Genomic DNA, 20,770 nt, shown 5'->3' with positions numbered 1-20,770 from the left:
TATTTAATTACAATAGTATTCGATCCATACAAACCTATAAATAATTTATAGATTCCTAAAAGCTTTACAGATTGATGAAAACTCTTCTAAAGCAAAACTAACATTCCTAAAAACATACCTACATATGACGGATAACCCTGAATAACGGAAACCCTCTATAACTTTGATGCTTTTTGTGCAGAACAAATTAAATTAGGTATGTAGGTATGTCATTGGCGGATAAAGAAGATATTTTAAGGAGATAAATTACAGCTTACAAAACTTAAAACTTGGAACGATTTAGGATCCTTATACAGGTTGGGATATTTAAGATTACGGCGTATTCAACATAATGGCAACACCTTTCCTTTGTTACACTGATTTCTTCCGGACTAGCTGTTATTGCTCTTTCCGGTCTTCTCAGTTGCAACTGCGTGTTATGGTACTTTTGGCTCTTATACTTCTTTTCTAGTGTAGCATCTGGGTGCTGAGATTGGATTAAAGGATTTCTAACTTATTTCAAGATAGGAAAGAGTAATAAGGCTTTGGGGAAAGGTTGCCCATTATCTTTGGGCGGAGCCAGAGCCAGAGCCCGAGCCCCACTCTTCGCAGAGAAAACAAAGCTTGAGTGAGTCGACCAAAGGACTGAGACCATCATCAACTTAGATACTTAAAGAACTGTTTTAGTGAGTATATTTGAATTCGGCGGCTACTATCACATTACGCCTTTCCATGACCGGTTTTCCCTTGGTCTCAGGAGAAATTCTCCTATTAGGGTGTTATCCACACTTCTGACTTTTTCCTTGAACTTCGAATGTTTTTTAACTGTGTATTCTTGAATAGTATCAAGTTTACAGTTAGAGTGCAGATCAACATTCTTTACGAAGAAGGGTGCATTAGGAAACATCCTTAAATACTTATTCTGAAACACCTGAAGCTTTCTAATGTTTGTCTTCGTGGTATTCCAGAAAATGTTTAAATGTTTCAGGCATGTGACCCGCACGGCTGGCGCGTACGTGGCGTAATCTAGAGGTCCAATTTTCACACACTCTTTCCAGTACTGCAGGCTGTATTTCGGCAATCACGCGTTGTATATTGGCTTCCAAGTGCTCAAGTGTTTCGGGTTTATCAGCGTAGACATGCGACTTAACATAGCCCCAAAGAAAATAATCTAATGGCATCAAGTCGCACGAACGAGCTGGCCAGTTTACAGGTCCATTCCTTGAAATTATTCGTTGCTCGAATGTCTCTTGCAGTAAATTAATTATTTGGCGCGCTGTATGGCACGTGGGACCGTCCTGCTGAAACCACATTTCTGCAACGCCTGCAACGGCTTCCAATTGAGGCACAAAAAAGTTGGTTATCATGTTTCTGTATCGCTCACCGTTTACTGTAACGTTCTGACATCAGCATTTCTGAAGATATAAGGACCAATGATTCCACCGGCCCATAAAGCGCATCAAACGGTTAGTTTTTCTGGATGTAACGGTTTTTCGCCAATAGCTCGTGGATTCTCATCCCCAAATTCGGCAATTCTGCTTGTTTACATAGCCATTTAACCAAAAGTGTGCTTGATCACTGAACACAATTTTCATATGAAATCGTGGATCAACAGCAATCTTTCATTCCGCCTATTCAGCTAATGTACGGCGCAAAAGATGATCCTGGGGTTTCAACTCCTGGACAAGTTGAATTTTATATGCTCGCAATCCGAGATCTTTGCGCAAAATTTTCCATAAAGTGGAAGGGCATAAGTTCACTTGTTGAGAACGACGACGAATTGACACATTTGGATCATTATCAACACTATGCTGCACAGCAGCTATCGCTTGTTGTGTGCGCTCTGTACGGCGTCTTACGGGATGCGTATCGTCGACTAGAGTAAAAGTATTGCGAAAACGATCAACAGTTTCTTGAATTAATCTCTCTGAAGGACGATTATGAGCACCATAAAACTCACGTAATGCTCGATGTGTTTCTCGAATAGAACCATGTCTTTCGAAATAAATTTCAACAATTTGGAAACGTTGCTCCTGTGTGAGTCTGTTCATGATGAATTGCCAAACCAACCTAATTTAAAAATAACCCAGAACTGTCAGGTCGGCTGCCATAAAAAAACAGTGTTGCCAAACGAAAGTTCTCCGCCTTTAAAAAAAACGCCCTTTACTTTACCTCATCTTTCCAGGGGACCAGCCTGCCCGAAATTGCCAAATTTGGGATGTTGCGGTGATGCTTTTTTGTTATTAGAATAGACTCTATTTTCTTACTATTTATTTCGATTTTCCAGATGTTTAGCTATGTTTTTACCCTGTTTAGGTATCACTACCACAATTGCTTTTTTCCATTCTACCGGAAAATAACACAGGCTAATACATTTGTTATAAATGGTTTTTATGTCCAAGAGTGTATTGTCAGGTAGTATTTTCAGCATTTTGTTGTTTATTTCATCATGGCCTGGTGCTTTCCTATTGATTTGGACTTTAATTACGTCTCTTTTGTAGTTTGGTAATGCGTTTAGTGGTAGGTTTTCGATTTGTATGTTTGATAGCTCTATTTCTTCACGTAATTCGGTATGATCTGGTTTATCGTTTAGGTTAAATTGTTCTGTTAATGATCTGTTAAAAGTTTCCGCCTTATCCCAGTTCGAGTATACCAGAAGACCGTCTTGGTTTTCTATGGGCGGGAACTCTGTTTTTGTTCTCCCTCTTAGTATTGTTGAGACCTTCCAGAATTTTGATTTGTCTTCATTGCCATCGTTAAGTTCTTCTAAAAAATTGCCCCATCTTTTATTTCTGAAGTCGAAAACTTCATTGTTAAGTATTGAGATGGTGGCTTATATACTGAGATGATGAGAACCTCTTTGTTTCCTTAGAATACTTTAATTGCTGTGTTTTCTATTGCCGGATCTGTATTACGTTGCGGTACTTCTTGGTCGGTAATATTTCTTTTGATTAGTATTGCCGTGCCCCACCCACTACGTTTGGCCTGTCGTTTCTATAAACTTTGTAGTTCTGTATTTTGAGTTTAGTGTGCAGTCTTACGAAGGCTTCTTGAATCAGCGCTATGTCAATGTTGTTATTAACAACTCACAAAGTTCGATGCGTTTTGGATAAAGCGACTGCGCGTTACAACCGACAATATTCAAGCATTTGGCTGAATCTCCAGTCTACGAGTTTGCACTATTATTGATTACTATTTAAGACGTTAAGCTTATTGAAGAGTATATAACTTATAGCTGTTTTTATTTTTTACAGAATAACAATAATAATATTGGCACACCTCATTTTTAAATGTGGTTTCGAGTTTTGAGACATCCCTTTGTCTTGCCACACGTATGTACAAGAACCTTCTATCGAATGGGTTCAGGAGCAAAAACGACTAGAGAAAATAGTTTGTAGTGCCCTAGAAGTGGATTAAACAGGGTCAAGTAAAAGTGTTAGAGAGGAACTAATTATGGACTATATAACCAAAAACCAAACGAAAACTATTACCAGTATTTGGAAAAAACATGGGTAGAAGTGTTTCAAATATTCCAAAAGTCAGGAGATATTTCCCGAAAACTAGTGGCGAAGAATAGAATTTTGTGGAATCATGATGAAAGAAGCAAACGAAAAAGACTTTTATGAAATATTCTATTTTCAGATGAATTTTCTTTTCAACCGTTGTTCGGAAAAATGAGCAGAAAAGTAATTAATATTCAATTCTGTATTTAGTATCCTCAAAAATTTATTGTTTTTTGGGGCGACCATATTATAGGCCCATTTTTATTAATAGTTCTTTAAAGGCCCGAAAATACTTTGATTTGGTGAAAGTTCTTCCTGCCATTCAAATCCTCCCTGCCAAATGCTCGTCTATTTTCAAAAAGACGGCTGTCCCGAACATAATGCGGTTATAATACAAGAATTTTTAACAAAAGTCCTGTAAGATGACCGGCAAGGTCTCCTGATTTGACTGTTTTAGATACATTTTTATGAAAAACACTAAAAAACTACAGTTTATGCAAGGGGGAATTACAAAATATTGAGCAGATGCGGTAGACGAGAAATAAATCGCTTGGTGCTTAATATTTGCAAGAGAGTGCAATTGTGTCTTAGTATATAGGGACAACAATTTCAGCACTTAATATAATTTGTAAAGGTAAATGTTTTTTTATTGTTAAATTTATTATTTATTTTAGTTACCAACGAGTGTTAAACCTATTATGAAATAAAATTATTAATAAAATTTCCCTATTTTTTTGGTTGAGTAAATAGATTAATTGAGTCTCTTTTGAAATATTTATAGGTGTTTTAAAAATAATAAGGCTGTACGGTATTGCATTGCTAGTATTTATATCTATCTTATATTTATTACATGTAACATTTATTGACAGTTTAAATATTGTTTTGTCAGTTTATGCACAGCCAACTGCAACGAATTAAGTTTTTTCCAAAAATTCAGGTTTTTAAAAATAAAAAATATTACTTGTGATACATTTTTAAAAAGTGAATTTTGTAAAGATTTTAAAAATGCAAGAACCAAATATATAACGCCTATAAGAAAAAACAAAATTAATGATGGATGACAAAAGACGAAACGTCGTATTAAAAATCTAAAAACGCCATCATGTAGTGAAAAAAATGGCAATGCAAAATTACAAATTATTTTAAAATTGATTAAGAAATAAGCTCATAAGAAAATAAAATGTTTTTTTTTTTATTTCGTATTTTTCTAAATATCTTCGAAACCATTCGGAATTCTAATTTTTTAAGCGGCATATTGTAAAGTTGAAAAATTCTTAACTTTGCCTTACTTTAACCATCTTCGTATCTCTTATAGATCCTGAGATCTCCATGTTGAGAGTCGAATTTTAAATACCCTTCGTCATAGGCGTATATTAAAGCATCGTATAATCAAGCATGCCACATGGCTTAATTTCATAAAGTAAATTCTTCATATTTTTTAGTATTTATTAATAAAAAAGTGAATTAATACATTTTATTATTACATTACGGGGGGCTTTTACTGCAGTTACCAGGAAAAACAGATTATTGGATTTGTTGTAATAAAAATTTTTCAAACATACTATTTAAAATTTTCTGGGTTATAAGTATTTTTCAGATTTTTTTAGTCAACCAGATTAGATTCAGCAGAAAGTTTTACGTCAGAAACTATATCTGGATTATTTGTGATTTTTAGCGTTCAAAAAAAATGCAGCAGGATGAAAAAACCTAAAAAAAAAATGTTTTTCCCTTTATTTTTCTGGCTGATACTTTTTTTGTTGAACAAAATTAAAGATATGTACTTAATTTATGTGTCAATCTATCAGCGGTAATCAATGGCGGAAAGGTATGCATAAAGGCGGAACCTTCGGAAAAACAACATTTTCAGACTGTCGGACGGTTCACGTGGTCCACTTTTTTGTCGGAAAATTTATGTTCGATGTTTTTAGAAAAGAAATAATATCCTCAACCTAAAACAAAAAGTTTTTACTGACGTCTTTTGCCTTATCTAGACCGTAACCGACCTATAATCTGAAATTTTTAGAAAACGGTAGATTGATGTAGAGCAACCGATGACATCAATTTCACGAATATTTTTCTTGCAACGAATTGCATTATATCCCAGAGTTCAATTTGATAACTTATCTGACTAAAATCTCGGAAACTTTCTCAGAAACCATTATTTTCAATACAAACAAACCATTCATTCTTAAAATCAATTTGCATTTCTCAAAGGAAGAAGTATAAAGAGCTGAAGGACTAAATTTACACATATTTATGAAAATTTGTGCTTGAATAAATTATGGCAAATAAAGAATTTATTCAAACAATATTATATAAATTAGGCTAAGTGACAAAAACAAATAATAGCTATTAATAACCTGTATTTCGCTTAGTGCTTTTAAAAATTTATAAAAAATCTATTTACGTTAATAAAGCTTTTAATGCAGAATTCAATAAAATCTTAGGCACTCAATATAGTAAGCAATACAAATGTATAAATAAATAAAAAAATTGATGAAAATAAATTATTATAACATAGTATAAAAATTACATGTAAAAACTTTTAAAATAACTTAAAAGATATTCTTGTAATAAATTAAGTTGAAAAATATTTTTTGGTAGACAGTCAAAACTATAGTCAAATATTTATTATTCGTAATAAATGCACAATGGTGATATGTTAATTGGACTACCAAAAAGTTTAATATTCATCACCTTCATCAGCCTCTCCTTCAATAGAGTCTACGGCAACCTAAAGTAAAGAAATATTACATTAATCAAATGACTTATAGAGAAAAACTATTATTCTTACCTCCTCATAATCCTTTTCCAAGGCAGCTAAATCTTCACGAGCCTCAGAGAATTCACCTTCTTCCATACCCTCTCCAACATACCAGTGAACAAAAGCTCTCTTAGCATACATTAGGTCAAATTTGTGGTCCAATCTCGCCCAGGCTTCGGCAATGGCTGTTGTATTCGACAACATACATACTGCACGTTGAACTTTAGCTAAATCACCACCTAAGGTTTGATAAAATTAGTGAGTAGTTACATATTTTATTGGGAATCATATCACTATTTAAATAATTTATAAATTTAGAAAATATTTTTCATATGCTACGATATGAAAGGAGAAAAAACCCAAAAAAACTAACAATTATTACGTACCTGGTACAACAGTTGGTGGTTGATAATTAATTCCAACTTTAAAACCAGTAGGGCACCAGTCGACAAATTGGATCGTACGTTTGGTCTTAATGGTAGCGATGGCAGCGTTAACATCTTTCGGAACAACATCCCCTCTAATATAAAAACAATATTAGTATTTTATAATTTAAAATAAAATGATTTTCTCACCTATATAACATGCAACAAGCCATATATTTTCCATGTCTGGGATCACATTTCACCAATTGGTTAGCCGGTTCGAAACAAGCATTTGTAATCTCAGCTACAGTAAGTTGTTCGTGATAAGCCTTTTCTGCTGATATCACTGGGGCATACGTGGCCAATGGGAAGTGAATTCTTGGATATGGAACCAAATTAGTTTGGAACTCTGTTAAATCTACGTTTAAAGCTCCGTCGAAACGTAAAGAAGCTGTTATAGATGATACAATCTAAAATTGAAGTTAATGAAGGTATTGCTAATTGTAAGAATAAAATAAATGTACGAACCTGTCCAATTAACCTATTTAAATTGGTGTAGGTTGGTCTCTCAATATCTAGATTTCTCCTGCAAATGTCATAAATGGCTTCATTATCCACCATAAAAGCACAATCCGAATGTTCTAATGTTGTATGGGTTGTCAGAATGGAGTTGTATGGCTCGACTACTGCAGTTGATACCTAAATATATAAATTATTAGTTCTGGTTTTAATACATGATTATAAAATAACTTACTTGTGGGGCAGGGTAAATGGAAAATTCTAGTTTTGATTTTTTGCCATAATCCACGCTGAGACGCTCCATTAAAAGACTCGTGAATCCGGAACCAGTGCCACCTCCAAAGGAATGGAAGACTAAAAATCCCTGAAAATAAGCACCAGTTTAAAAATAGTAGATTTAAGTATGCATAAATCAAAAGCGTATAGAGCAAATAAACTTGAATGTTTTTCCACTTTTTCCATATAACATACAACTCCTAAAAATTAAGACATCCAGAAAAAACTCTGCACACCATCTCCACTAATGCAAAATTCAAGATCTGCTACTCTAGCCAGTTAATCAACGATTCTTTGTAATGGGGTAAACTTATAAGTCAAAATAAATTCCATCTCAAAATAATGTCTTTAGAGAAAAACCTTTTTTAAATGTATTTTTAAATACTTCAAATATTTATTATATTTGAATGTTACCTTTATTTACTACAATATTTAAATTAGTTTCGGAGCAAAATTTTCACAGGTTACTAAACTTTTGGATGGTATACCTACACGATTCCTGATGTAATTTTTTTCCATTAAAAGCAACCTACCAATCAACATATACTTTCTACCTAAATCAAAAATATCAACTTGTTTATTTCAAAAATTTTAGAAATAGAGCGGATGTAAACAGTTTGACTGCTCAAATACATATTAATAGAATTTATTATTTAGAGAATACACTGTCATATTAAGAAAGTCAGTATAGAAATTGAGGAGTGATGGGGGTTTAAGCTATTTAAGTTCAAAGCCACAAAATGTACCTCATCATGTTAATAAAATGTAAAGTCTTATGGAACATCAAAAGTAGTATCAAGAAAGTTCTTATAGCATTGAAAAGTTTACAAAAATCTAAGGCAGCTCCACAAATTAGAGAAATAAAGTTTTAAACTATAGTTTTAGGAACTATAATTTTAATAGGAAGAAAAATAATGAAGCTATATTCCTGAATATTACAAATAACTTGCAACTATCCAACTGAATATTACAACTGAAAATTATAACTAACCTAAACGGTTTAGTCTCAAGCCTACTAAACTAACTAACTAACTAAACTAACCCTAAAGGCTGATTCTAAAATTCTAAATGAGGAACACAATGGTTCCTTATTGTATATTATTAACCAACCAACAGTACCAACTTACCAGCGAAAAATCTAGAAAGCCCTATAATACTAGACAAAATCTCAACATTCCAATGTCCATTCCAAAAAGTGAATTGACTAGGAAATCTCTTATTTATTTAAATTTTAAGAATTTTAATCATCTCCCCACTAATATAAAGTCTGAACAAGCTTTGATTTGCTTCAAAAGATCTATCATAAATCACATTTACCTTTTTTATCGAAAATATTGCATTTTGCTTGTTTTCATATCTTCTTCTTTTTGTTTTTTATTCCTATTTGCTACTTATTATTACTATTTAAGTGCCGAATGTTTTATCTAGTAAGAAGCTTTGTCCACAAATACTTTGTTTCTAATGATAATAAAGCATGTTTGGATTTGACTTGAATTCTCATTCTGGAAAAGTGTTTCTTCTATAAGTAGTATCCATTTCATAATATTTAGGTAAGCTTTTTTAACGATCGTTTATAATCAATGTGTTTTTTTTTGAGCCCATAAAATATGTTTTACCCTTAGACCTTGTCACCTATAATGCATTTCTGACTCTCATCATCTTATTTTTCCTTAACGGAACGAACCAGAAAGCGTCTTAAAAATGAATGTACTCTAAATTCTAAACTGTTATTTCGCATAGATATTACGAATATAGAAAAATTTTTGGTGAACTAATAAAAAAAAATTTCTTATAAATCTTCAGCTTATAGGAACTTAAGTGACTTAAACATTTTTAAAGAAAGGTCACCAATGACCAGGTCTGTAAGTCAGGATTAAAATATAATACAATAGTATAATATCAAAAACTGTGTGTGGGATAAAAGGAATGAAAGAAGTATATTTTGTTTAAGTCAAGTTAACTCAATCATTGTTAAGTCATGTGACAAAGATGAAATCACGGAAGAAGATTTGATCCAATACAAATAGAAAATTATCTAGAAAAGTTTTATAAGAAAATTAATTAGTTTAAGGATAAACTGAAATACTTAGGTTGGTGGTACTAGGTTAGGGCAGTTCCTTAAAAGTTTGGACCAAGGAGAAGGGTGGTATGAGTCTTTTTAGATCTTAAGGAGGCATTTGGGACTATGGAACAAATAACTGTATTAAGATGTTACGAGAACGTAGGGATCAGAATTAGTACATCACAAAAGTAGTAGGCAGAATTGGGAACGGTTAAGTATATTACAGACCTTGTTTTAAAGATCAAAAATAGTAAAATATTTATTTACTCAGAGCAGCTGTATTTAAAACCAGTTGTAAAACATAAATATAATATTTAAAGCACGGTCAAGAAATGCTGATCGTAGAAAAGCTGAACTACAGAACCCTAAATAGCTTTGCCACCGTCAATGACTCGCGATGATAGTTATAACCTGATAAAATGATTCGCAATTGAGGCAAAATGGATTCCTTATTATTTAAAATCAATATATGATCATTTATCTAATTTAGTAAATAATATTATTTTTTTTATCGACTAATGTGGAATAAATTGATAGAATGACCTGACCTCTAATTTAGTTAATAGATTCAAAAATGATTTTTAGTAGAAAAGAATAGAAATAAACATTCTTTAAATTTATATAGATAAAATATAAGACTGCTATTTTATAGCCGTAATAACTTTTTTTATTTTCGACAAGGGGAGTAAACCATGCAAATAAGCAAAAGCCATCATTTATTGTTATTCAGAGAATATTATATCAGACCCACTAGACCGGATAAATTACACCCAACGAATAGTTTATCTTTAATGATAATCTCGAGGGATTCTCTTGTTGAATGCAGTGCATTATCTTTTGCGGCCTACACTGAGTGATTACAATTTCCTCGTCGGGGCAAAGACCATAAAAATTTTGAATGAAATATGCGCCTTTAACGCAATGAGCATTCATTCTTGTAATTTATTAATTCCTATTTGGGACATGAAAAAATTTTGTTTTGCTATTGTTCGGAGAAGCGTTGAAAATGAATTAAGTCATTATAGATTTATCTATACTAAAGGGTCTTTTGGCATAGTCACCTTTATTTAAGGATTTTCATTTCACCGGTAAGGCCATTAGTAATTTTGATTTACGAGTTTGGAAGATAGTGAAGGGTGCCAAATCGGAAGTATTTCATATTCAGTTTTCTTTGTTGCCTTGAAGCTAATTTAGCAAATGCTATTTACATATGATAAATGTAGATTTAATGGTTTACCGCTATGTATGATGGACTACTGATGAATTTTAATCTACTGCAACTTTTAATTTAAATTTCCATTGAATTTAACCGCATTATAATTTATAAATATACATCTCTAGCAGCTACATAAAATATAACTTAGGTGCTAATTTAAAAAGATCTCTTGTATGTGATTATATTACCTGTAATCCAGTACATTGGTCAGCCAGTTTCCTAATTCTATCCAAAACGACATCCACGATTTCTTTACCAATGGTGTAATGGCCTCTGGCATAATTGTTAGCAGCATCTTCTTTTCCGGTGATAAGTTGTTCGGGGTGAAATAGTTGGCGGTATGTTCCTGTACGTACTTCGTCTGCAAGAATTACATCGATAATGTTTGGAGAGAATTTGTTTTAGTCAATTACTTTGATCAGTATAAAAAGAACTATAAAAGGGGGATTTTTAAAAGGGGTTATTCTACTGCGGTACTTTATTAAACCAGTGAAGATTATAGAATTTTTTTTTAATTATCTGCGATTCTCATCTACTCTAAAAAGAAAAGGTAATAATATAAAGGAGTTGTCAATAGACATGACATATTTTTCAAGTGTTATAGTGGCCATGTTGGAAATATTATAAATAAAAATACGATTTAAAAACTGTTACATTTTTAGAGTACTAACAAAAGTTGTCCGATGTCTCTCAGCATCATACAAAATTATTAATAGAATAAAGAACGTCTTAAGAGAGGCCGTCTAGTGTTGCAAAAAATGCAAAATCGATTGATTAATCGGTCGATGCTTTTACGAATGTCAACGGAGAAGATTTTGATGTCTCTTGATCTACATCCATACTATACTATACTTTGAGACTACATCCATATAAAATCAACAGTTGGAACCACTTGATCATTATAGAAAACCTTAATAATGAGGGCTGCACAAAAGAACTGAAAGAACTCGTTCATTACCTCAAAGAGACCTACGCAAGTAGAAAAAAAATAAAAACCCTAAGTCCCGGTCTCAAAATATATTTTTTTATTTACGTTCCGAAGGTTACATGTTTCGCTTAAAAAAGCATCATCAGACCTTATAGACTAGTAATATCGCTCACGAGATGACCTGCTTAGTACTTTGAATTTTTACTACATAACAGAGAACCTTCAGAAAAAAATAATATCTAAATTTCAATCAATCAATTGCTCGACCAGATCAATTTGCTTTCAGGAAGAACTTAAATTCTGAGATTGATGTTGTTAGAGTTACAGAGAAGATTTGAGCCAATGAAAGAGGATCATAGAACTGTATTTAGACCTTAAAAAAGCCTTTGACACGATGACAAACCAAATCTTACTGAGACATTTAGATAATTTGGTGGTCAGAGATATCAATTTTAAATTACCTTACATAATAATATCTAATTGGGCGTCTACTGATTAAAAATGTGTAAAGACAGGAGAGCAATATAATGGAGATTAATATTTTTGGGTATTACAGGGAATCGTTTTCTTGATTTTCTTATTTAACAACTAAATAAGAAAGCAAAAACTAAGCTTTATGTAGTTACTTGATGATGATATTTATTTGTTCTGGAAGAAAAACTTACTTCAAAATATTAAATTAACCATCTGACAGCCTAAGTTAGAATAGATATATTAAGAAACTTAGTTTTAGTTCCGCAAAAATACTGGCAATTTTCGATGTTACTAATTTTGTGCTATCCATGTAAAAAATCATTGATTTCTGGACTATACATTATAAGAAATATTTTAAGAATTATGTTTGAAGTTTTAAAAAAAATTGTATGCATAGGATTATAATCTATAACAATAACAGCATTAGTGGTTGTGAGTCAACAACTAAAGAAAACTATTTATTTTTACCTCAACGTCTCGAATTTCCTTAGTCCATTAAGTATTTCTATTATTTATTTTAATAGAATTGAGATTCGTTATTTTTTTATAAATGGAAAATTGATGATCTCAAATAAAGACACAGTTTAAAAATAAATTAACACTTAAATTCGTATCCGATGATTCTAGTAAATACCAGGACTAACTTATATTCATTAAATTTAGAACTTATTTCAATATGAAAAAGGCAGAATAAAAAATATGGAAAACATCTTGGGAATTTAACTTAAGACTTGCAAAAATAAAAGAAAAACTCTTTATCTAAGGGAGCTGGTTTTTTATGATTTGTTTGTAAATATACGATGTGATAAGATGTTTAAATTAATGTATTGTAATGTTATGTTGTTTTTAATCTTTTTATGGGCATTTTGTGATAATATCATTTTTCCCTTGACTGTTGGTGGTTTAACAACCGAAGCGCATCGGGATTTTTGAAATAAGGATTGTGAAGTAAACAGGACCCTTCGCCTATTATTTTACTTTGCATAATGGTACTTCACCCTGGAGAAATCTATGGTAATCTTTTAATGATTATTTTATTTTCTTACTTTGCAGGTTTTATAAATAAATAATTGTAACGACATTATTATTACCGATAATTAAACACATTTTCCTCTATATTTATATAGTTAATAAACAAATATTTTCAAAAATTTTTAATGCGCTTTTTATTCCTTTGCGTTTGTGTACGTAAATACGACTTAGATGTACCTGCTTATTTCAGTAAGATGTATCGAATTACCAAACAATACCAAAACTTGATTTGTTTGATTCTTTAGAGGCTGACAGATTCAACGCAAAAGTCTTCTAACTTAATTATAAACAAGCACTTTCTGTTGAGGGCCTATAAGATTCATGTGTAAATGGATACCATCTACACGGATTCCTCGAAAGCATTTGATAGACACAAATATAGCCTTTTACTGTTCAAGCTGAGGGCTCTGGAGCTAGGTAATTCCATTTTGGTTGAGTAGCATTCTAATTGTAAGACCTCAATGTGTCAGCATAAATAACTTTATATCACATAAAGATAAGAAAGTATTCGAATGTACTACGAGGCTTATACCGTATATCTACTTTTTGGTTAATTATATAGCAAAGTTTTTGATACAGTGGATTTTCTTATGTTTGCTGACGACATTAACGTTTTTAGATCTATTCGAGACTTAAAATATTGTAATTTCAAATTAATAATGGTCTGTAAGTAGTAATAAGCTTGATATTAATCTTAGAAATTGGCTAGCTATTACCTTTTGAAGAACTAATGATAAAGCCTACTATTTTTAAATATGAAATTAATAGCGAACTGTTGCCTAGAGTATCTATGAATTAAGGTTACATATTTGGTTATACTTATGGACAGCAATTTTACTTTCATTAGTCAAGCTGTCACTCAAAAGGTCTACAAAAGGAACCCTCATTTAAGCCGCTTGTTAGAAGAGTGCTTTTTGACTCGTACACGTATTGAAAAAATAATTATCTCTATGTTCTATTTGTTCACACATTATTTTAATTTATTTTACTTAACAACAGTAAAATAAGAAAAGAAAGATTAAAATAATGAAAGATTGTTTTTAGCAATAATACTTTTTTTGTCTTTTCGCTTAATACAATTAGATTAGTTCTAGTTTTAAAATCTTTTTTTACTTAAAATTATTAATAATTTAAATTCTTAATTATTAATAATTCAAATACAATCTAATATGTATATTAGAAGATTTATAGTAAAAATATATAATTTAAAATTTTATTTTCATCAGTTAGCATCTCTGACCACATTGACACTATTAAAAATAAATATTTATTTTAAGTGTTTGCATCAATATTCATTATTATTGGTTAACGGACCGAAACCAATTTATATTATGGATGACTAGCCCGATTGTTTTATGTTTTGTTTTAGATTAGATTATTATAATTTAAACATTTATAATTATCTGCTCTGTGTTATGGGGTAATTCTTTATTTTACGGCTGGAACGTTTATCGAGCATAAAAATATGCACCTCAATATAATTTGTCTAATGTACACACTTACTTCTTAAATAACTAAAACTGAGTTTCCGAAAATCTAAGCGTTATTAAACAGTTAACGTCGCGTGACGACCGTTTCTGAATTCACCAAATAAAAATGTAATGCTGGTCGTTTACCTCTGGCAGGCCACCTAAATGCGCCAACTGATGATTAAAATATATGACTTTAAATAAAGATCTTCATCTAGAGCACAATTATTGTACAGTCTTAGCCCACACAACTAGCAAAACGATCATTAAAACTGCGCTCACTTAATAAAGATTTTGATTGCATAAATTAGAAGCAAGACATAAGGGATAATCTAAACCCAATTGGATCATTAATCGTGTCTCTTTATTAACCATTTATTTAACTTGATTTAGTATTAAGAGCAATCACTGGAAATCTTTGTTTTAACGTATTATATTGCTATTTTAGGAAAATTTAATGACCGTTTTATGACTTTTATCCGGTGAATAAACCTTTTTAATTGCTCGAAATTGGAATTAAATTTTGTGTTATAAACACATTAAAGCATGAAATAGCTGTTGGAATCGCTGATTGATGAACAAAAGATTTTTTCATAGCTTTCAGTATTTAAATAATAAAGACAATTAATAAATTTGTCATGCGAATAAGATAACTTTGTAATATTGCCGTCTCATTAAGGACGTAACAAATTTCGTAATAACCGAAGTGCAGTTCCTCTAAAGGTATCATTACAATGCGAATACCAGTGTTCCGATTCGAGTAACAGTCGGTATGTTCTCCGACATTTCAGATCGGTATTACTTCCTAAATGGAACGACGTTTTTTACGCTTCATTTGTTAGAAGAAGAATACCACATAGACAGCACCGTTAAAAATGCAAGATAGATGGATAGAGATAGAAACATTGTCTCGATTATGCGGATCATTCTAGCGAAAATGCCGAAGGTTGCCAAAGGTTTTTTTTTGAGCCAGAAGTTCCTTGTATTATAAATCATGTGATTGTAATATAGTACAGACTCCAACAACACAAAATCGTCATAAAATAATTTAAATTAAAAAGGATTGATTCAAATAAGAAGAAATACATTTATAGCAGAGAAATTTTGCTGAAAGGGGTTTATAAAAACGAAAGAAGAACAATTTCATTTTAGGAGGGATAGATCTACTGCAGGTTTTATATGTAAATTGTATGATTCTATAGTTAAATATGTTCATTAGAGCCATTTTGTACAACGTTAAACAATACTTCTCCAAAGGCTCTGACTGTGTTTCATACAATAAATTCGCAAAAAACAGAAATTGTATTGCTTATGTACCAGAAGTATTGCCTTTAACAGAAGACAAGTAATAATTTTCAAGGAACTGTGGATTAGAGTTATGAAGACAAGTTATTATTACCCAAATTGATATACTTATTTTGGCTTCGCATTACATTCTTAAATGTCTGGTTATATGCACATAGAAGTGTGCATAGATACTAAACTTCCCTTTAAGATGACAAGATATTGAAATAGCCTTAGGGCAGTTGTCTTTTTTCGATACGTTTGGTAAACTACTACTACTAGTATAATAGTTCAAAATGACTGGCAGAGGAAAAGGTGGTAAAGGATTGGGAAAAGGAGGCGCAAAACGTCATCGTAAAGTTCTTCGTGATAACATCCAGGGTATTACCAAGCCAGCTATCAGAAGATTGGCAAGGCGTGGTGGAGCCAAGCGTATTTCTGGCTTGATCTACGAAGAAATCCGTGGTGTATTAAAGGTTTTCCTTGAAAACGTGATCAGGGACGCATTCACCTACACCGAACACGCCAAGAGGAAAACTGTTCCCGCCATGGACGTAGTTTATGCCTTAAAACGTCAAGGACGCCCTTTGTACGGTTTTGGAGGTTAAGAATGGTGTGAAGAACAGTGGACAAAACAAACAAATATATAAAAAAAATTAATTTTATTCTTTTAATTCCTACGACTATTACGATATAAGAATATCTCCACTATGAGTTTTATTAAAGTAATCAAAAAAAAATTACTTAATAAAATTTAAAAATAAGAAATAAGCTGAAGTAAAGCTGTAACTCATTTAATATAAGTATTTACAGCTTATATGAATTCTTAAGGTCTGATATAAAAAACAAGAACTTTTCACAGCGACCTGTTTATCTTTTCATTACTAAAGTATCTATAGGAATTTGCATCCATTGTTTTATTGTTTTAATTGTTTGCCTTTCTTGGTAAAAATACAGACAAATTAATAAGCGAGACCAAGTTGCCATTAGGCCATTACCATAAAGCCATTTTACTTAATCGTTTCTTAACCCTACGAATAAATGTATTTGAATTCTGAGTTCAGATAACAATGGGTTGGCTGGTGAGGTCCAGTTTCTTCACCTTTACCAGGTTCCAGTTTATATAACACCAGCGGAAATAGAGCAGCACTTAAAAAAAAGTTCAAAGTACATTTTCGGAGATGATTTCTTATACTTTTTAAGTTTTCTCATAAGATACCATGGTTCAGAATCAGCCCGTATATTCATATGGAGGTGTTGGATATCTCAACCTTGAACCTTGGCGATTATACGAAGAGATCAACAAAGCATTTATACTTAAAGTTAAAACGTGCAAAAATTTTGTCCTATAATATCGTACCTAAAAGAGTAAAACTAGCATAATTTAAATGACAGATACCCTTAATTATTAGATATTTTCTGATATTCTTCATCTTTGTCTTATCCTGTACTATTAGTATAGAAATATAAGTTTAAAAAGAGTCAGTTTTTTTCTGTCATTAAATTAAATATTTGAATACAGATTGTCAACCAAAATAGTTAATAAAATCTTGATAATTGAGGCCGACGTAAGAAAGTCTAAAATAAAAAGAAAGTTTAATACTTTAATAAAATGTCTCTAATAATAATAGGAGGTAATAATCTAATACAATAATTACCACTCAAAAGTGAATTGGTAAATTACTTCTGTTCTGTTTGATTTAATCTGTTAGATTTTTGGTCATAATGTCAGACAAAACAATGAAAAATTGTAACAAGATTACACATTAGTGAGAGGTAGTAAATAGTAATGAAAAGTTGGTGCGCTAATATCAGGCCAGAATTATATTAACTCCGAATTATATAGACGCCGGCCATTCCTCTCAAACGAAAACAAGTGTTTTTAAATACTAAAAAATCACTATTTTTAATACTTAGGAGTTTAAGGGAAAATAAATAATAATTCCTTTACCTACCACGACGACACTTCGAAATTGACGTTTGGCATTAATGTACAATGCATGTTTCTATTTACATGAGGCCGTAATAAAAAGTAGATTTTAAACAGTAAAAATGATTTTTCTACCGTATTTTGTGATTTACAATTTTTTGCTATCGCCACTTAAAGCGTTAAAAAATTGAAAAATTTATTACAGAATTTATAGCATCGTGAATCAAGGCTTTTAAGGTATATTTACCTCTTTTGTTGCAAAAAAAGTGCTCGAGATGATGGATGAACGAGAGAAAATACCCACCGCGGATGTAATCTATCCACTCTTCTTTTTTTATGGCTCGCATAAATTATTAAACATCGGCCGTACATGGTAGATTTAGATGGGAGAATCATAATTGCGTATGCCATCCAACGCAATTTTATGGGGTTTTCGTTGAAGAATTGAGTTTTTATGTGCCATTATAAACATATATGGTTTGTATTTTAACCGTGAGTGAGCGCAACTTTTCATTTATTAACCTGCAGTAAAAAGTCGCACCCATTTTCACGCGACTGGTCTTGATTACCCCATTGGGGAAATGGCACAGACAGAAACCTTTTTTTTGACTATACGTCCTGCGGTCCTGCCTGCAATTTAATCTCTTATATCTCTAAAGGGCTGGGTCGCAAACGTGTGAATTTGGCGCTGATGTGTATAAAGTTAGTCTTGTATACCTGAATAAAGTATGGAGTTAGTTTAAATATATAAAAAATGGTTTATTATTATTGAGTGGTTACTCGCGCACGTCTTTTACTCAACACTTTGAGGGCGCTAGTTGTAATAACGTTGTCACACTTTTAAAATTATTGAAATTATCGGCAAAATATTAAAAACAGTATAAATCAATTAAAATTATAACTACGTCTTTATTCTGAAGTTCGTTTATTTAAAAAAAGGATAAAAAGAAATAATTCCCTTTGGTACATTAGATGATTAATAATGTACCACTAGTCAAAGGGATATGATAACGAACATATGAAAATCATTATACAGAGGCATTAAACTTCATAAAAAATATATTTGGCCGTTTCGCTTACATCATCTATAAACGTCTTACTAACTATAATTAAAATGAATAAATATAAAAAATGTCAGATCACATCCAATCATACCATCACCTGGAACTCTACAAACCCAAATAATGAATTTAGAATATTAATGACGAGTATGGCGGCATCTAAAAAAATAATCCCGTCAATTACAATGTTTCCTCTAATAAATTTAATAACGTCTATGTCAAGCTTAATTGAGAACGTCTTATCTTGACCCAGTTGAGCTAGTAGGTGTGCAACTTGTAAAGAAGTAGTTTTCGCTTTGGCTGTAATAAGTTGACAATAATAAGTAAGATATATAAATTTTAAAAAACTTTCAAGAACATTATTTTTATATTGAAACTCCTCAATTGCTGCATCAAAGGAGGTGCCTTCTCCCTGACCCTTAAGAGACCTGTAATAGTACTAATTTAAGGGTGCTACAAATGACCGAGATAACTTTATACCAGTTTTATTTAGCGAGTTAAAGCCATCTGTATATGAAATTTTCTTATAACCATTTTCTACTACTTAGCAATTTTGGGTCTACAACATAATGTGTTCTGTATTCTGTAACTGAGTAAAGCTTTCGATTGCATTTCCTATGAATAATAATGTGATGTCCATGTTGCATTCATTCCTGCCCAAAGTATTTCCTATAAGAATAGTATAATATAAGAATGATTTCCCAAATCTTGCTTCGAATTTTTTCTAATATCACAACTACTCCTCATGAAACTTCTCTACAGCGTGATTTTAATCAAGAAATTATGGATTTATTTAGTTAGTCTTTAAATAATTGTATTAAGGTGCATATTAAATACACTATATAAGTGTATAATATATTTCTACGATATTAAAAGAAAAATATAAGACTTATAGAAACGTAAGAAATACGCCGAAATTGGTAAGACCCCGTAAAAATAGTTCTCGAATTGATAAAAGAATTTTAAAATATTTAGCAATATCAAAACTTGGTCCCATTAAAAGTTTACTAATAACCAAATTTACTAATCAAGAGACCAATTAGTACCATGTTCAAAATAAAGTATTAAACTTCGTTTTTGCTAATGTGAGATATATACGTAAAAAAAAAGAAAAAATATCAAAAACATTATTTATATGACCCTTGTAACTTTATATTAATTTCATTTACGGAATTAAAGCCATCATTTCATATGGAATTTTCTTATCACCATTTGCTAACACTTTAGCAATTTAGGATCTAGGATCCCAAATGAGGAAAGCTATGACAATATATGTCCGCTGTATTCCGCGACTTGAGTAAAGCATTCGATTGCGTTGCCCATCACCTTCTAATAGGAAAATTAAACAAAAATACATTTTTTGTTTTTGTTGATATGTATTTATTGTATTCCTTCCTACCCGAAGTACTTTGTGTAAGAATAATTTAATATAAGAATGTAAGATTCCCAATTTTTTTTCCAGATTTTCGGAAACAATTCGTCATGAATTTTCGCTACAGCGTGATTTTAAACAAACAATCGTGGATTTATTTAGTTAGTCTTTAAACATTTCTATTAAGATGTGGTAACGAAATTAATAGAAAAATATAAGATTTATAGAAATATAAGAGATGCATGCACAAGTCGTAAAGTCCCCGTAAAACTACGTATGGAATTGATAAAAGAATAAAAAAAATAAATAGCAATAACAATACTTGGTGCCATAAAAACTTCCACACAAATTAAGAACGAAATCTCGAAGCAATTTGGTACTAACGTGGTAAATAGAACCATAAAAACTGGCTTCTTTCTCTTTGAAGGATCTCTATCAAGTAGCTGGTTTTCTATGAAAGAAGGATAGAAGGGCCCAAATGGAGGTTCCTAGAGCTCCTCTTTCTTACTTTCGACAGAAATAGAAAATCTTTCTGC

The 20,770-nt window shown here is 31.5% G+C and overlaps 2 protein-coding genes across 2 annotated transcripts in view; one reads left to right on the top strand and one right to left on the bottom strand.

The window, feature by feature from the left end:
• Positions 1 to 5,828: 5,828 nt before the first annotated feature.
• The window catches only part of LOC126736845 (tubulin alpha-3 chain), a 30,663-nt gene continuing 15,721 nt past the window's right edge, over positions 5,829 to 20,770 (bottom strand). Inside the window, exons 3-9 of the mRNA XM_050441397.1 lie at positions 10,873 to 11,045; positions 7,366 to 7,494; positions 7,140 to 7,310; positions 6,822 to 7,081; positions 6,633 to 6,766; positions 6,277 to 6,485; positions 5,829 to 6,216 (exon numbers count right to left, since the gene is read on the bottom strand). Coding sequence (XP_050297354.1) covers positions 6,166 to 6,216; positions 6,277 to 6,485; positions 6,633 to 6,766; positions 6,822 to 7,081; positions 7,140 to 7,310; positions 7,366 to 7,494; positions 10,873 to 11,045 — 1,127 coding nt within the window. The 3' untranslated portion in view covers positions 5,829 to 6,165. The remainder of the gene's footprint in view (positions 6,217 to 6,276; positions 6,486 to 6,632; positions 6,767 to 6,821; positions 7,082 to 7,139; positions 7,311 to 7,365; positions 7,495 to 10,872; positions 11,046 to 20,770) is intronic.
• Positions 16,052 to 16,479, top strand: LOC126736846 (histone H4-like). The gene has a single exon (XM_050441398.1). It carries the CDS (start codon positions 16,168 to 16,170, stop codon positions 16,477 to 16,479), a length of 312 nt encoding a protein of 103 aa, XP_050297355.1. The 5' UTR covers positions 16,052 to 16,167.

Source organism: Anthonomus grandis, chromosome 5 (genome assembly GCF_022605725.1).
Source record: "Anthonomus grandis grandis chromosome 5, icAntGran1.3, whole genome shotgun sequence".
NCBI lineage: Eukaryota > Metazoa > Arthropoda > Insecta > Coleoptera > Curculionidae > Anthonomus > Anthonomus grandis.
The sequence above is the reverse complement of the archived record's forward strand: the minus strand, read 5'-3'. Positions and strand labels throughout refer to the sequence as shown.